The sequence below is a fragment of the Porites lutea genome, chromosome 12 (genome assembly GCF_958299795.1).
Source record: "Porites lutea chromosome 12, jaPorLute2.1, whole genome shotgun sequence".
Classification (NCBI taxonomy): domain Eukaryota; kingdom Metazoa; phylum Cnidaria; class Anthozoa; order Scleractinia; family Poritidae; genus Porites; species Porites lutea.
Window position 1 is genome coordinate 17544818 of NC_133212.1, and position 17391 is coordinate 17562208.

Below are 17391 nucleotides of genomic sequence, written 5' to 3' on the forward strand. Positions count from 1 at the left end.
AATGTCGCCGCCCCTTTGCCCCCATGTTTTAATTTTTTTTCCCCTTTTATCGAGAACGTAAAACAAACATGTATTCAATTTAAATAGGACAGACGGCAAATTGCTGTTGCTCGAAATATCTTTAAGTCTAAAAAAATAGTAAATGTAAATGCCGTAACTGTTCGTCAGTAGGATGTCTAAAATGTGTGCAATTCCACAATCGGTTTCGGCCCCATTAAAACCTAACATTTTAACATTTTAGGAGGAGCCACCCACAACGTGAGCACAGTTACCGACAAGGTATATGAGTAGGAAAACAACCAGAGAAATGTAATGTGTTAAATAACGAACTAAATACACACGTCAAGTAATAAAAGAAAACAACGCGCGCACACACAACCTACGCTGACTGAAAGGTGATAAAAGGATAAATTGATAAAGGATATGCTTTAATAAAGGATATGGCGGGACCATATCACGACCATACCACGGCTTCAACTAAAATGCAGACGCAGTGCGATTTAATACACTGCATTTACCCGGTTTTGTAGAAAGGAAAACACGAAGGGAATTATTTGTTTCCCCTCCCCCATCCGCCTCCCCCTCATCCCTTAAACGGAGGCTAATAGAGCAAGAGATGATAAAATCAGCAACGCTTAAATCAACGCCTATTTTATTTGCGATTTCGTCTTCGCAGTTTGCAGCTATCTGAAGTATTATTTCTTTTAAATATACACGTTTTTCTTCCTAAAACACAAACACTAGATGCATGTTATTAAATATCCACTTTTTTGGTACTTATAAGTTGTCTCTTCCACGTACGTCTACACTATATGACTTGCTTTTTTTGAAACAAAAAAAAAAAGGGTTCTCTATATTTCTCTTGAGTATGTTCCTTTAACTTGTGACCTTGACAGTCATTTTATATGTCCTTTATTCACCATTATAACCTACTCCTCAAAAACAGCTGAGGATAATAATTATTGGCTCTCGCGTAACGCAAGTGTAAACTCCATTTCCAAGATAGTGTTTATATTGAAAGCACTCTCGGACTCCTCTGAACAAGAGTTCTTGACGTTAAGACCAACACAAAATAATGGGACAGACAGGGAATCTTAGGGCGTCGGCTGGGATATATGAATTTCACCTAAGTTATTTTTAGAAGTTGCAATTAAACGGAAGTCTAATTCCTGGGGCGTCCGCACATTTTCTCAATAGTTTGAAACGTCCTTAAGTCCGCGTGACTTTCTCAGAGCCAATTATGCAAAATGTTGCAATGGCGACACACCAAATGTCCCGTTGTGCTCTCTTGTTAACACTGAATAAAAGTTTGCGGACCTCTCCGGAAATCAACTTCTGATTAATTTCAAACGTTTATTGGTCTAAAAATAGCTTTGGTGAAATTCACATACTCGGCTAGACGACGCGTTTTCCTATCTGTCTCATTGTTTTCGCTGGTTAAGGCCAACTCCAATACCAATTCCTACACTAAGTTTGATTTGATTGGAAGGCTTCTTGTACTGCTATCAAGATCCCGAACAGTGCGTCTTCTTCGCGTGCGTTTTCTGCAGCACCCCGTCTGACTGCAGGACAGGACTAGCGCCAAGCTTGTCAACACCGTAGTTGATGCAAACAGCCCTGCCAAAATTGCCAGATACAGGCGGGATACAAGTGGCTTCTCGTGATCTGAAGGCAAATGGTCACATTTCTTACCGTCACACTGCTGTACACACCGTCTGGCACTACACTTAAAAGCGCATGTCCCTGAAAGACACTGCTGACTGCAATAGTCGACATCACTAGTGCATTCCATTCTGCAGTCGTGGCACTGTTGGTGGCAAGTCCCGGATGAACAGGTCAGCGTTTTGCACCTTGTGTCATAGCAGACTTGGTCGCACTCGGTGTAAGCGTATTTCCCGTCACTTGGTCCACAGCTACAAGACGTACTGTTGCATCTTTGCGAACAGGTGTTTCCTAATACCGAGCTACATTTTTCTTTCGATGGAGACTCTGCTTCGGCACCGACCAGGCACACAGTAGAAACAACGAATATCATTAACATGTCGCTTTTAATGTCTGAAAGAAAAGAAACAATAGCCATTAACTCGTATATTCACCAGGTTTTGAATTCACCATCGCATTTATATCATTGCGTATGTGGCACCTATCGGCTTTCCTTTTCTAGGAGTTTTCAGGACATAAACCTAGCTCTAAGGCCTTCATTGTTAATTGGTTGGGTCATGGGCTCCTGATGGTTGAGCCTCGTGATTAGCAATATTACAAAAATAGATTGGGACTGGCCTGGCCTTAGCGAGGTTATTAGAGGCAGGTCAGGTACCACAAACTGGATAAATACAAAGAAATTAGACGTTATATGAGTATATATTTTACAATAAATAAATAATATTCTAATTAAATACAAGGAAAATATTGGAGTTAATTATAAGATCGTTGGTTTGAATCTTGTTGGGTGAACCCTGTTTTATTTCCTTTGTTTATAAATTTATTCAATTATTTATTTATTTTTTCGAGTAGTTTGTGCCCTGATTGAAGCATCACTGCTCTTGACAATCGCCTCATGTAAGGTTATCCACGACAATCTTGGATTCTGGATTCCACGCTGTGGATTCCGGATTCCAGGTAATGGATCCTAAATACATACATTGGCAGCAGTATAGTCATACAGAAATAAAAATTATACTTATTTCTGTGATAGGTTGGTTAAGTGCCTCTATACATGGACAAACACTGGACTCGAAAGCACTAGCTGACTTGGTGAACATATAGTGATAACAAGTTCTGGTGTTTCAGGAGATAATAAGAGAAGACAAAGGTATTGTATTAAATTTTTTTTTTCGCTTGGCTTTCAGCCTAATTTTACATTTTCATGAAACTGCTCCCTGGTGACAAAAAGGTGTAGTAGCCACTCATTTGGAAGCACAAAGCGACAAACCTTAACAGTCAACTCCCTTTATTGCGGACAATGTAGGAACCTCGAATAAGTGTCCTGATTACCGACGGTCCGAAATAGCGAGACTTTATTTCAGTGAAACGTCTGTAATTTGTTTTTGCAGGGGATTTAGCGAACTGTTGTCTGTATTATCGGGGTGTCCATTATAGAGGGGTGTCCGCAAGGCGAGAGTTGGCTGTATTTTCTTTTAACTTCGAATTCTTGAAAATAAAAAAGTCGCTCCATTTAGGGTAATACGGCTTTCGGAATCCGGTAAATTTTTTCTTATCGAATCCGGAATCCGGGTAATTCCGATCAGGGAATCCAGAATGCCGCTAACGTTTGGAATCTGGAACCCGAGTCGAGGGCCACAAGTTCGTCATTTCCCATTAAAACTGTCAAGTGTTACCCTCTTTAACCCTTCAGTGAAGTTAAACCCTCAGATCAAAACTTGAATTCTCATTTGTTGCCCTTATTTATTCCCTATAAAAGTAGTGGGGAGAAGTTGTTAAGATATCAGTAAATTTATCGTGTGTGATCATGTCCGTAATTCTCATGACCACTCTGGTTTTACAAGCATTATTATTACAAGGAGAAATTTGATGCGGATCTTACGGCTTAAAGGGTTAAATTAAGTCTCCAATTCACTCCACAAATTCCACTGACAAGGAATGTGGAATCCAGGGACAATTTACCTACCCCTCCCCCAAGCCATCATTTTGACCGAAGTGAGAGGTAAGTGTTAATGTTAGCTTAGGGGAGGGGTAGGTGAGCAGTTTCCAAGAAACCTAAATTGATCCGAATCCAGTACTTAGAATCCGGAATCCACGCGTGGAATCCAGCCGTGCGTGACTTATTGCCGCTTGAAGCTGACAGTTTTTTCTCTCGCTTAAAAATAATCCGGGGTCAAACAATGGTTTTTGTTTATGTAACCTTGAATCACTTGGAGAAATTACGCAAGAACAAAATAGCGCTTGTATCATTTCTTAGCATAAAGGCCGATTATTTTGGTAGAGGCGAACATAAATAAAAACTATATATGAATTTTGTTACTTCTTTTTTTAACTTAAGTCTGGTCAAAATCTAAGTTTGCATAATAGGAGGGTAGCTTAAATAACGGCTTTCTTTGTAGCTCTGTAGCTGGAGCACCTGTAACCTGCGATCAGTCGTTCCTTTTTTTCTCGGGGAAGAGCAACAACGAGCAAAGAAAGAGGGAAGAAGGACGGCCCGATCGCAGGTTGGAGGACCTACACTTCGTCTACTAAATGCGGTCTAATCCCGTCGGGGACTCAGCGTTCCCTGCCCCACGTTTGTGGCACGATGCGTCTTTGGCTTCGATGCTCGTATAAATTGTCTTTGTAGCTTACTTTATCCTAAGCATAACAGACGATTGGCTGATTGTAATTGTGTACGGTTGAATTTTCAAAGCCTTGATAAAAAAGGAAAAGACTGACCTTGTTCTCTTTGATGGTGGCCAAGGTTTTCTTAATCTTCTTTGCCAATCAATTAATTTCCTTTTTTACATAAGAAAGTGTGAAAAGGGTACTTGAAAAGGACAAACTTTGTTTATCCTCAAAGCAAACAGTTCGAAGGTCTAAACCAGCAAATTGAGCAATCGAACTCTTGGATACATAGTTACATACCGATCATTCGCATCTTCAGGAAGAGCTGAAACTCATTTAACCCCAATTCATTTATACAAGGAAGCAAGGAACGAAAATCAATTAAGATGCATGAATAAAATCTCTATGTGGAAGGTTTCTAGATGCGATCAAAGTTGCTAAATGAGAAATGAATTGAGTCAGTGTACAGTACCGCAAGTGAGCGTTGTTTCCCCTCGAAGCTGGGGTGGGCCTCGTTTGTTTTTCAACTCTCTTCTCGATATCTGGTAATCTGATAAAGCCGTCCCTCCTTTTTTGTGTGTTAGTGTTTCCTGGAAGTGGCTCAAAAATTTGAACAATCGTGGGATACATGCATGTTATCTTATCGTCCTTGAAGGTTTAGAGTTACGACCGACATACTGTCTTTAATCTTAGCTACCGCAAAATGTTTATAAATCGAAGCAAAATTAGAGCAGAAGAAGATTACCGGAAGATGTGTTGAGCTTGCCGACTGGTATGGTTTCCTTAAAGCTCCGGATCTTTAAAGATCGAAATACCTTATTGAAATAAACGGGGGGAGGGTACAGTAAACATGGCTGGAGAGTACAGAAGACTAACAAGGTCAAGTCTGAACTTTTTTGACCTGTAATCCTGTAACCATTCTTCTGAAGGAAAAATTCGAGCCAAAAAAGGTGGGCTGCAATTTCTCGAAACTGATTACAAGTTCTAACCGACAAATATCAGACATGGGCTACTGAAAAAAATATATTCCTTGATCACAAACAGCAATATGTTATGCCTTGCGGCTCGTATACGCCTAAAAGCAGGAAATGGAGGCCCGGAAAGCGAAAAGACATCCTGTCGGTGCAGTACACATAACTTCTACTAGGAGACGACGAAGGGAAGCCACAAGCGCGAAAAATTATACCGGCCATGGCCTCAGATCGCGGGTCGAGTGGTGTAAAACTGTGGTCGCGTTCTGAGCAGATGAAAGGTGATGAATGAGCAGAGGAAAAAAAAAAATAAGATCTTCGTCTTCTTACAAAAAGCCATCAAGGGCCAATAAATCATCACTATTTTGCATAGTAGATGATTTCGGATCGCTTACCGAATTTCTACCCTTCCGGCCATGAGCCTGTCTACAGTCATGCATGCAAGAAGTTAATGCACTAGAACCTTAACCGTTAACCGTTCAGTAAAACAAAGTTCTCCTGTCGACCACATCAAGCAAGACTGAAACCACTCTCCAAAAACTGAATCATATTGAGGGGTTTAGTTTAAGGGTCGTTTCCGTCGGTTTGAATAATTTGTACACGTTCCAATCTTTCTAACAAAGTTCTGCCAGTTTCTGCCGTGGCCCGCTTTAGCGCAGGGTAGGAAGAATAACACGAGACTCGGTGATTCTAATTAAGAGCGAGATATGATGTACCTGTATCGACAATTTAGCTATTGTTGTGGTTAAAGTTTTTTGGAGAAACAATGGATCTTTTGTAATCCGCCTCCATGCCGGGTCGTTTTGAATATCACAAAAAGAACGCACGAAGTGTGAGAAAAAAATCATGAGATAAGGAAATTGGCGATTACCTTCAATTGTTTTAAACCTTCCAACCTTTGTCGCTGAGAGTGAAGCCGAAGGGAAAGAGATTTTCCCTGCTGCTCTGTGGAACAATGGCTTTTGTTAACTGTTGTTCGTTTGTCCAAACAGCTCAGGAATGTTCTTCAGTGTGCCACTGAATTACACAGTTGTCATATGTAGACTCAAGTTTGACAAGCAGTTAATGACCATTGTCAAATATGCCAAAGGTCACGCGATATTCGCTAGCAGCACGACATTCGCTTTTTTGAAACAGTGTGGCTCAACTACTCTACATCACAGATGTTTGAAAACGTGAAACTAAAGAATTAATGGCGAAAAGCATTAGCTGGAGATTACTTCATTTATCCCCCCTCCCCTGCCCCCATTCTTAGTTTTCTGGCTTCCAGAGGGAAGGGATTATTGGAGAGTTGGGGGTGGGGGGCTTGGGGGCTCCAATTCTGACGTGGCTGACGTGGCAAATATTATTTTACGGTGTGCCACAAAATGAACTTGTGATAATTATAAGGGTATTCAACTGAAAAATGTACAAATTTGCAACCATCTTCTTCCTCTGAAGGAGTAAATAGGTGCTACACATCTAGAACGTATGCATTAGAAGTGATTCACGCGTAGGACGTATGTATTATGATGCGGAACACAGTGCTACCTCCCCCGTCCCGAAATGTCAAGGTTTTGGTTGCCGGATGCGAAGTGCAAACTTTGTCTTCAAGGAAACCAGATTTCATCTTTGGAACGTGCTATTGAAAACTAGAAACTGCTAAAATGCGGAATAAATACCTCCTTTCTCTTCTTTCAGTTTACTTTACAACTGACTTTACCCTGTGATACCAACGCTGTGCCTGAATCGTGGAATATGTTTGCAAAATGCTTGAAAATCACTCGTTTGGCACGTGCTTTTAGTGAAGCACTTTAAAGTAATGACTTCAACACAGAATTAACCTAAAATAGCAATATCTTCACTATAGCTCAGATAACGTTGTATCAGTCTATGTGTGAATTTCTGTGGTGTGATTATTCAAGTGAAAGCTATTGTCGCCATTCAGCTCCGTTCCCTCGAGTTCCCGTAGTACTTTTTATCCGTGTCATCCTGAACAAGGAGGTTCTAGCGTTTTGAGTCTGTGGGTGAATTCTTTGATGTGGCCATCAAACCTGCTCTTTCATATGGTCCTTTCTTGTTCCTTTTTTTAATTTTTTATTTTTATGAATTTAGGTAGCTTTAATATGAAAGATAACAAGTCTAATCTGATTTTCGTTTTTCGAGATTTTTCTCCAAATTTGTAGTTTTGGTTTGGTCTCTTTTGGTTCCAAAAACTACTGCAAGTACCTGGATTGAAGAACTTTCCCCTGCTTTTAATTTTACGTTACTACGTGCTTTGACTCGGCATTGTTAACTGAAAAAGCAAACAAAAGTCAAAAGATAATGTTTCCTCTAATGTTTTTCACAGGACGTTTTGAACTTATTGATGAGCTTTCTCAGAATACTGAAAAATCAGCATTACCGGGGGAACAATTCTGTTAAACTGGAAGCTGAAGAGAACAAGCTTGAAAAACTGTTCATATACATGTACATAAACAATTGATTATTCAACAAAAATCAACTTTATTGCAAACGGGTGTCATGTCATCTGTCAAATAAGATCGTTCAGAACTGTTTTTGTTTCCACAGGAAGGTTGCTCTTGTCTGATCCTGTTAGCGAATTCCTTTGCAATCTATTATTAGGTTGAGAGTGAGTGAGAAAAATAAAATCGGTCAGTGGATGGCGCAATGTTGGTATAATACTGACGCTCCGCTCGCGCTAAGCCCCGTGCAAACGGACGCAACATTGTTCGATGTTACATGTTGCGTCCGTTGGCTCACCCTGATGCGTGTTGTTGCGCAAAGTTTCAAACCGGTCAAACTTTTAGCCACGTGTAAACGGACGCAACAAGTCCCAACATTGTTGGGTAAACAATGGGGGGGGGGGGGGGTTACTTCCTTATAAGAGGCTAATGGGGATGTGCCGCTGGATGGGGTCGCATTTTCACGACGGATTGACTTTAATGGGGTAGCACATTGTTCGGATTTTTGGGGGTAAGACAGTTCTTCATATTTACGGTTAGTAAAAGTACCAGAATGTTTGTACTGCACATGAAAAGTAAAGTGCTCTTCATTCAATCTAAAAAATGGGTCAGTTCATAAAAATTGGAAGTGACTAAGTTGGGATCGCGAAAATTACATATTTGACAAAAAGTGACTAAGATGTGGTCGATAATTGGTCACAGAATAGACTATAATGGGGTAGGGGCTCTGAGAAGCCAGCGGCACATTCTCAGCAAAAATTAACCCAAGCACCCCCCCCCCTTCCCGGGGGATTGCGTGTTGTTGCGCAAAGTTTGAAACCGGTCAAACTTTTAGCTACGTGCAAACGGGCGCAACAACTTCCAACATTGTTGGGCCAACAGTGTAGGGAGTTGTTGCGTGCGTGTTGGTAGTGGTGTTCAAACGGTTGCAACAACTCCCAACAATGTTGGGCCGACAATGTAAGGAGTTGTTGCGTCCGTGTTGGCAGTGGTGTGGAAACCGATGCAACCACTCCCAACAATGTTGGGCAGGATGAGCTCCTGTGTTGGGCCAACAATGTTGGGAATTGCTGTGTCCGTTTGCACTTAGCTTTAGTCTTTCACAAGCTCGGCTGTTATTTGTGTTCCTCCAACGCTAAACACAAAATATGAACCACCCAGAGTGACTGATATACAGGCGGTATATAGTGTATATAGTATATAAGGCAAATTGAACCTTTGTTTCTATTGTAGACTCGGCTCGGTCTGGCCAAAAACAAGCAAATAAAAACAAAATTCAAAAGAGATCATCCGCTTGTATTCCTTTGTTTAATACCGCTCCCTGATCTGATTAACTCAGCATGGTATTTTCTTTTGTTTCTGGCAAACCAAGGTAAATTGTTTAGTGGGAGTGGAGGGGGCGTTTCAGCCGTTTCACTACTCTCTACCTTTTTGTTTTCGTTGATTTTGGTTTTAGTATATGCCTTCACTGTTTACTATATTACAAATGATCCTTTTTAAAAAGATATTATGTTGATTTTCTTTCTTTATGGGAGCACAATCTGGTCAAAACAAGAGCGGATAAAGGAGTCCACACAATGTACGATCACAAAAAGCAAACAACAATCGGGTGTGGATAATGTTTCGTCTGGTGTTTTGGTTTAATGAGTGCATGTCATGACCCAGCCGTGTAAATCTCTAGTAGCAAATAAGATCCGCCGGATTTGACAATTTAGAGCAGTTTCCGTTCAAATGAATGTCAAAAACAAATGCCTTTGAAAACAAAAGTTTCTAGAAAGTAAAAGTGAAAGTGTTGAACTATCAAGCCAATCTAAAGTAGCCGGATAGAGATGAGAGGAACGTGTAGGTTTTTTTGTGAGTCGAGTACATTAAACCAGTGTTCACAAATTTTGTACAAAGAAAGAGTGTGGGACAATTCTTTTAACCATACAGAAACTGAAACAAATGAGCCATGTAATTGCATTCGTTAAAGGAGTCGTTGACGAGAAAACCTGGAATGTGTACACAGTACACTTTTTGTACTGAGGAAGCTGATGTCAGCCCCCTTTTTTTTTGCATCATGTGACTTTAACAATTAAGCAGAACGTTTTTAAGCGTTATGTTTATTCCGTTTATCGATTTTACTAACAGAACTGGAATTAAAACTAGCAAGAATGATAGTATTTATGAATAAAGAGCATTGCAGAGCGAGAGCTATGGCTGAAGACTATTCAGTCATCGGAAATTGAAGCATAGGGGTCGTTAAGCGCAAGAAATCAGTAAGCTTATTGTGAAATCCATTATGGTGCTAATAAACTGTCAAACTGGCTCGAAAGCTGGCCTTCCAAACCTTTTAAACACATGTGTTTACTTGGTATATTTTTGCTAATTATGTCTACTTTAGATCCTACGTTCTGCGGCATGTTTAAGCGGTCCTTTGCAGTTAATGTTCATTTGCTACTTCAAAACTTTACTCGGCTCCAACCAAAAGAAACGGACCGACCTTACTAAAGTCGTTTTGGTACTGCACTTTGCGATCATACTCGCAGGGCTGGTAAATACGCGAGTCGGTGGAACTTGTTAATGTTTACCGACCCGAAAATGAAGAACAGACTGAGAGATAAAACATTTTTAAGTCAGCAAGTTGCATTGAAACAAGACTATACTCTTACCGTGGTGAGTTTTTAGAACCAATATCCTGTCTTTTCTTCTTGGGGCCATCCGAGAATGTGGTTGTTTATCGCACTTTTCATGTGGATCGATACTAAAAGCGGTGTTTTCCCCTTTCGTCTGTAGAGACTGACGTAAATGCCTTAAAATGTTGACTTGATGCCAGAAAACAAAGTTAAACAGATTAAGGCATGTCTGATCTTGTGGAGTACGAATCGTGTTTTTAACACTTGGCTTGATGGGCGCAATTTATCAGCATTCCAAACCGCAAGCGAAGGGTCATGTCACTATAATTGTAAGTTACAGCATTCAAGCTGAAGACTAACAAAATAAACAGCAGATAAGGGTTACTATGTTTTTGCGCAGTAGAGCGTGACTGGGGAAGGGTAGCCTGCGTAGCAGGCGTCGAAAGCGGTAGGGGGTAGGGGATAGGGAGGAAGGGAAGAAGGGGAGTGGGATTGGGGAGAGGGGGAGGGGACTCCCTTCCCTTTTCCCTTTCTCCCTCCCCCCTCCCCCCTCCCCCTCCCCTTTTTGCGCCTGCCACGCAGGGTAGGGGAAGGGGTGGTGTTCGGAAAACCAGGAGGGCCACATAGTGATTTCGTTTTTATTTTTCACTTTTCCATTTTTGATTTTCACTCCGCCATTTAACTTTTCGGTTGAGATTTCGGTTTGTATTTTTTACTTTTCCGTTTTCGTTTTTAACGTTTTGATTTTCATTTCGCCATTTTGCTTTTCGGTTGAGATTTCGGTTTTTTTTTGGGTAGTTTCAATAAAGGGGACGACTATTTTTAGTTCCCTAAATATCCGATCTTTCTCCTTTAATACATTTTTTTTACTATCACTTCAACTGAAGTGCAGATTAGGTTTACTACGAGGGAAGGGTATTTTAGAGTTTGTAAGAAATGGATTTCGTAACTGACGATCAGCCGAAGCGAAACTGCCTATGTTCTTCCATCGTCGCTCTTTGTTTTTCGTTGGTATTAACGACCTGTCCGTATACGAGATGCTGTCACCAGGGATGCTATCCTTTCCTGTTAATAAGTGCTTACTTACAGTAATTACTAAATAACTCTTGTGCCATAGTATCGTAAACTTATGAACATTGAGTGGGAGCTGAGTGAGGCGGTAGCTCCATGTACCCAGGAGTACCCTGCATGTACCAAAAGTTCCAAACGCGTTCTTTTTCTGAGGCCTATCCCGCTAGTCAGATTTTCTCTTTTTATTCTATCCAAAGGCTTTCAACTTTGGTCCGTAAATGATCTATAAGACTACCGGGGCGTTTATTTAATTTTGAGTGTCCAAGAACTGGAGAGCTTAATATATAGGAGGCGTATATTTTCATTATTCACCAAACTCGATCTGCAAAACTAATGTGCTTTCGGTGAATTATAATGTTGCGCAATCCCCAGTCCATCAGTTGATTCGTCAAGGCCGTCCGTAGACCCATATCACTGTTTCAAATGTGAACTTCGATGTCAGAATCCTCTTCCAGGTTCGTCATTGTGTTGTCATCACGTTAGTCATTCCTTCAGCGCTGATCCTGACTTTTAACTTGACATGGAACAAGATGCAATTTACAAACCCTTGTTAATCAAACAAGAATCTGAATAATTACTAGTTAGCTTTTATGGGCGTTTATTAGAGAGGGCCGTCTATGATCTAATACAAACTTTAGATCGTAGAGGGAGCGTTTATAAGACAAGTGCATGGCGCTTATTTGAGAAGGTCAAATGGATTATTTACGGTAAAATGAAAGTACAATATTCATGGTGGTATGTGTATGATAAGTTCGTTTATGTTTGGTCTCACGATAATCATTGAGTACCATGACACAAGCGATAAATTGACCTATCGTATTTGAATCATTATTCTTTTCAACAAAAATCGTCTTTGTGCGACGAAGAATTCCTCTTTAAGTTTATACTTCCGACCTGTCTTTCAAGCTAACGATCTGAAGCTAAGGATGGAAAATCAAAACATGACAGTTTGACAAAAGTGAAAACGGGGTAAACTTTTACTAACAAAATTATCTTTTGCACTTTTCAGCTTTTTTGTTTTACTTTGTCTTTTGTTTGTTTGTTTGTTTGTGTGTTTTTTCTAAACCCTTTATGCTCCTAGTTTCACTTTCTTTTGAATTCAGGTGTTTCGCCACATGTTGGGGAATTTTTCTGCTTAGAGCGAGTTTCTAATGTCCTTTAAGCAATTAAAGGCTATCCGAGGCGTTCAGTTACTAGGCAGAAAAAGATGGGCGCCCTCGAAAGAAGAATGCGGCATTGATTTCTTTATATCTAGTAGAGTACATGCCATTGTTTAGGGGCAGTATAACTACTATTAAGCTGGTGGCAAAAAAGCATTGTTGACGCTGCTTTTGAGCTTTATGATTTCTCGACTAGGGTGACTATCAAACGGCAGAAAAACTGAGAAAACAGCCGATATTTCGGGAGTGCCACCACTACCGGCTTCCCCGCGAAATGCCGTCTAAAGAACGAGTACAGAAATTCCATACTGATGACGTATCACTACCCAGATCTGGGAAGTGCTTTTGACTGGTTAAACTGAATTTGCTTCAGCCAATCAGAAGCACTAGTTCTCATTGCTCAGACTTCATTTCGCGGTAAAACCAGTGGTGACCTCGCGAAATGTCGGCCTGTTTCCTCAGGTTATGTATTTTTCAGGTGTTTAGCAGAAGCATAAAAACGCCTGTTGTAAAAATCCAAATCCAGCCATAAATAATCGGTGCCATGCTCTGTGACTGTCCAATGTAGTAACATTTTCCTTTAACACATTGCCTCTTACAGTGTTGGGCAAAGCACTCCATTCGACACTCTCCTCCTAAGCACATCTGATCACATCTTTCTACTCCTTTGACGCACTCCATGGTGCAGTTGGTGCAGACCTGGTTGCAAGTGGAAGCCGAACACTTGATGTGACGACATTTTGCCTTCCATACGCACGACTGGGAGCATAACTTACTGGAAGCACAATTCATGTTACACATTCCGAAGAAGCACTTCTGTGCGCACACATTTCTACCTGAAGTTAGAAGCACAGCACGTTAATTTCCTGTTCACGATCTAAAAGAACAATTGCTTGAATACGTTATTCTTGGCGTTGTAACAGCTATCCATAGCAAAGGTAGCAATTATATCATTCCATCATAAATGTGGAGACTGCGTGGACAGTATTGCGGGAGAGGCTGCCTTCCCGTCATGCATGCAGTGGTACCCGACTACAAACATATAAGACGCACCATCCTTTAGTGGTCAACAAACAAAAAAGAGTAGGTATACGGTTAAGGAATTGAACGAAAGAGTAAATAGATCCTTGGACTTCTCGATCGGGCCTCTGTAATTTCGCTTTGATCGCCGGGACCTAAAGCTGGTCACCCTTTTCCAAGCCTAAACCAGGAGCAGGTGCTATCTTTTCTTTAACCGTTGTCATTACAGAGCACTTCAACCGGCTGGGAGTTGGTTGGGATAGCTTGAGGAAACGGGCTTCTTTTCTGTTACATAGCACAGGGAAATTGAAATCGAAAATTTGCGTTTTTGTGACCCTACAGGATAGCTTAGCCTGTGTCCCGTGTTTCTGGGTTATTCTACTGCTGGTTCTTGTTTCTTGTTATCGTCTGTAGTACAAGTGTAATTTTCGGGCGAACAAGCGTTCACTATTTCCTGTGTTACCACCACGATCTTACTCTGGTCCCAGAGGTTTTTCTATTCTGAAAGTAGATTAAGGGCCCTTTCGGAAAGTCAGACCAGGCCACCCAACCCGGTCATTTTGAAAATAAAATATTAGTCACTTTTTTAAAAAATTTCCTTTACTAAACCCCATCATCATACCATTTAGGAATCAACCGAACCTGTCTGGATAGCCCTGATTAATCAGGAAATTCTCCTTAGGACTACCCTGCTGTGGCCAGCCAGTTGTGACAAATGATTAGTACCTTAGTCAGTTATACAGTCAGGCCATTATATTTTTAAAATGCATGTGTTATACGTGTTAGATGCTCTTCGTCTCCTTCCTCTTTCCTAATTCTTTATTATGTAATTATGAACTTTTCTGTAACTTATGCAGTGTATCAGTGTGGTTGAGTAAAGGAAAAAATCATCAAAAAAGGCGCCTTAAGATCGTTGAGAGTAGAGAGCATGATCGGTGGATTGGAGAGCCGGTCACATTTAGTGCTCGTGAAGCGCCACAGAGCAACCAAAATGTTTTCTATGTTTTCTTATCTGTAAGGCTTTCTTCTCTTAGCTTGAGCAATAGACATCTCAATGCTTACTTACCAGAACAGGCCATTGTTGGACACGAAGAAAGAAAATTGCAGTTTTGTGAACAGCTGCTAAATGGAGTTGTTTCTGTCATTTTACAGGAACAATGGCTAAAATTACACTTCTTTTGGCAGAGGTGTTGGTTCAATGAGCCATCTTCGCATTGCTCGCTGGCCACTGACATCGCAGTTGCATAAAGGATCACCGTAATGAACGTCTTCGGAATCATTCTGGAATTTTAAGGTAAAAATTTGTAGAGAGGGGCTTGATAACACAAGACCGGTATGAATTTAAACCGTAATGTGTTCAAACCAATTTTGATGGAGCGTTTTCAGGTGACGCTGTGTCGGCCATGTTGGTTTACTAAGTTTATGTTCACCCTATGTCCTGCCCCATGAAAGGGAATCCAGGGCAGTCTTGGATTCTGGATTTCACGCTGTGGATTCCAGATTCCAGGTAACTGGATTCCAGTCTCTGTCAGTGGAATTTGGACACTGGATTCCAATCGATTGTGGGATTCCGGATTCCTTGAGCTGTATTCTGGATTCCCAAACCCAGGATTCCAGATTCCAAAAGCAAAAATTTCCCAGATTCCGGAATCCGGATTCCCTTACCTTGGGCGATATGTCGGGTAGCTTTTGCGCCCGCACAAAAATTATATGTGGTAGGGCTTCTGTTTACACATATTAACGGTTATTTCGGCGCGATTTCTGTGACGGAGCAAAGCTGCGCCGCGTCGATCTCCGAAGTGGAGACTCGCATATCGGAGACGTGTTCCATTCTATACCGGATAGATTTTCATATCGGTCGGGAGCCGATTAATGTGAACAATTAGGCTCCGAGAGTCGCACGAGGGGAAGCCATCAATTTAAATTTCGCGTGCCATATCAGGCAAATAAAGGCGTATTTAAATTTTCGTTTTTTTCCAAAAACTATAGCGGACTGGAACTACCTCCCTGAGGCCATTGTTTCATCAACCTCCTTAGAAAAACTTTTTAATATAGGTTATCAGCTTTTCTTAAATAATAGTTATATATAGTTTTCTTTATTTAACTTTTATATCATTACTTTATCTATTGGTATATCTGTATTTTATTCATTTACTTATTTTATTTCTTCATTTATTTGTTTGTTTGTTTGTTTGTTTTTTCACGGTTGGTGCGATATCTTAACGATTTTACCGACCCAATACATGTAAATGTAAAAAATACTGAAATGGCGGCCATGTCCACGTTGGTGTTTCCAGCCAAGCCTGTGAGAGTTGAAAGCTTTTCTTGTGTAAAAATACCTTTTGTTCTAAGAAACTAATTTAGTCATTGGTTACATGAGTGAAAACGCCCTATATGGTTCTTTCCTTCCGTTTACGTAAAGCGGCCTCAAAAATTATCTCAAACCGGTTTGCTTTATTCCAGTAGCTAACCAACCCCCCGGGGGGGGAGACTCCGCATATGAAAGGGGTGGGGATGCTCGTCGTCTCGCTTAGGGGTGAAATTTCGGACTTTGGTCTCACTTAGGGCGTTCTGGGCAAAACGCTATCATAGTTAGCCGTGATCGTGAAGGTCTCGTTTAGGGTTGCACGTGAAAAAAATTTAAAAATATGTGTTTTGTCTGTGTTTTAACATGGTCTCTTTTAGGGGTCAAAAAAAGCTTGGGTTACGCCCAGAGCGATCTCTTTTAGGGGGTTAATTCCAAATTAGCGACGAGCATCCCCACCCCTTTCGTATGCGGAGTCCCCCCCCCCCGGGTAACCGACACCAATGGATCAGACCCGATCTGAACTGACCTATATGTAGAGATTTCGTGCATAGCTCCCAGATAAAGGCCATTTATCACGGTGTCACAGACTATTAAATGCTCCTAATTGCTTTTTCCTCTCTATTACTTCTGCGAAGTGAGATTTCATTTATGTTATTTTATCTACGGGCTCGGTCACGTAATGGTTCGTAAAAAACCCTCAAAACTGATTCCTTGAAAACTGAGTTGATCATTTAGGCAATAAAAGTAAGAATAAGAATTACTGAGTATATAACAGCTCTTACTCTTACGCTATGGAGTGTTTTAATACATTACTCTCAATGACTTGAAGAAGATATGTTTCCTAGGGTTATTTATTAACTAACGAAAACATTGTGGCTTGACTTACTTGTTTGAATTTTAGTCCGAGTGCTCTGTTGACCGCTTCTCTTCTGTATAAGGTTATAGCGTTTTTATGAAGGTTTCTCAGTGCGAAGTTTTGACTCATAAGTACTTGACAAAGTCGTGAAAAAGGAAATTTTTAACCGCTCTCCGAGCGCGATTTTTCTTACACGCAACTAGCGTCAATAAGGCATGATGATCAATTATTAAAAGACTTTATCGATAACATTTGTCATGCAAACACGGAGAGCATATTAGTATACTACGGTGAACTTCATTGGTTGTGAAAAAACTAGCTTTAATAATTATCTTGCCATAAATTACAAATTTCGTCATTAGCTCGGTGCTTTTTGTCACAGGTGACGGCCCTTTTAAGAAGGTTTTGTAACAAGTAACGTTATTTTTGCGAAAAAAAAATTAAATACAGATATACAGATATAACAGGGATTAAAAAAATTCAGTCAAGGAGTTTAATTGCGACAATTGATCGCAAAAGCAAGTTAATCGTTGCGAAAAGCATGATTTATATGTAGGGCGGATATGTTTTGTGGTGAGTAAGTATATGCACTATCTTGGTATCCCGTTGTGTGTAGCGAAAGGAGACAATCATTTACCTGTATTTGAAAGGAAGGCTTTTTTAAATGTAAATTT

The 17391-nt window shown here is 40.6% G+C and overlaps 1 protein-coding gene and 1 long non-coding RNA gene across 2 annotated transcripts; both read right to left on the reverse strand.

The window, feature by feature from the left end:
- Positions 1–635: 635 nt before the first annotated feature.
- LOC140953970 (uncharacterized) lies at positions 636–10606 on the reverse strand. Its single transcript, XR_012167473.1, has 2 exons — positions 10339–10606; positions 636–2055 (listed from the first exon to the last, which is right to left on the reverse strand). It is a non-coding gene; the product is annotated as an uncharacterized lncRNA (long non-coding RNA).
- Positions 10607–13007: 2401 nt separating this feature from the next.
- Positions 13008–14833, reverse strand: LOC140953802 (uncharacterized). The gene is made up of 2 exons (XM_073403186.1): positions 14620–14833; positions 13008–13369 (listed from the first exon to the last, which is right to left on the reverse strand). Exons 1-2 carry the CDS (start codon positions 14831–14833, stop codon positions 13008–13010), a joined length of 576 nt encoding a protein of 191 aa, XP_073259287.1.
- Between the last annotated feature and the right edge of the window lie 2558 nt (positions 14834–17391).

Coding starts and splice junctions, on each gene's coding strand:
- LOC140953802 (XM_073403186.1), bottom strand. CDS start 14,833: ATGATTCCGAAGACGTTCATTACGGTGATCCTTTATGCAACTGCGATG. Junction 13,370..14,619: donor TCCAACAATGGCCTGTTCTG/GTAAGTAAGCAT, acceptor TTCTAACTTCAG/GTAGAAATGTGTGCGCACAG.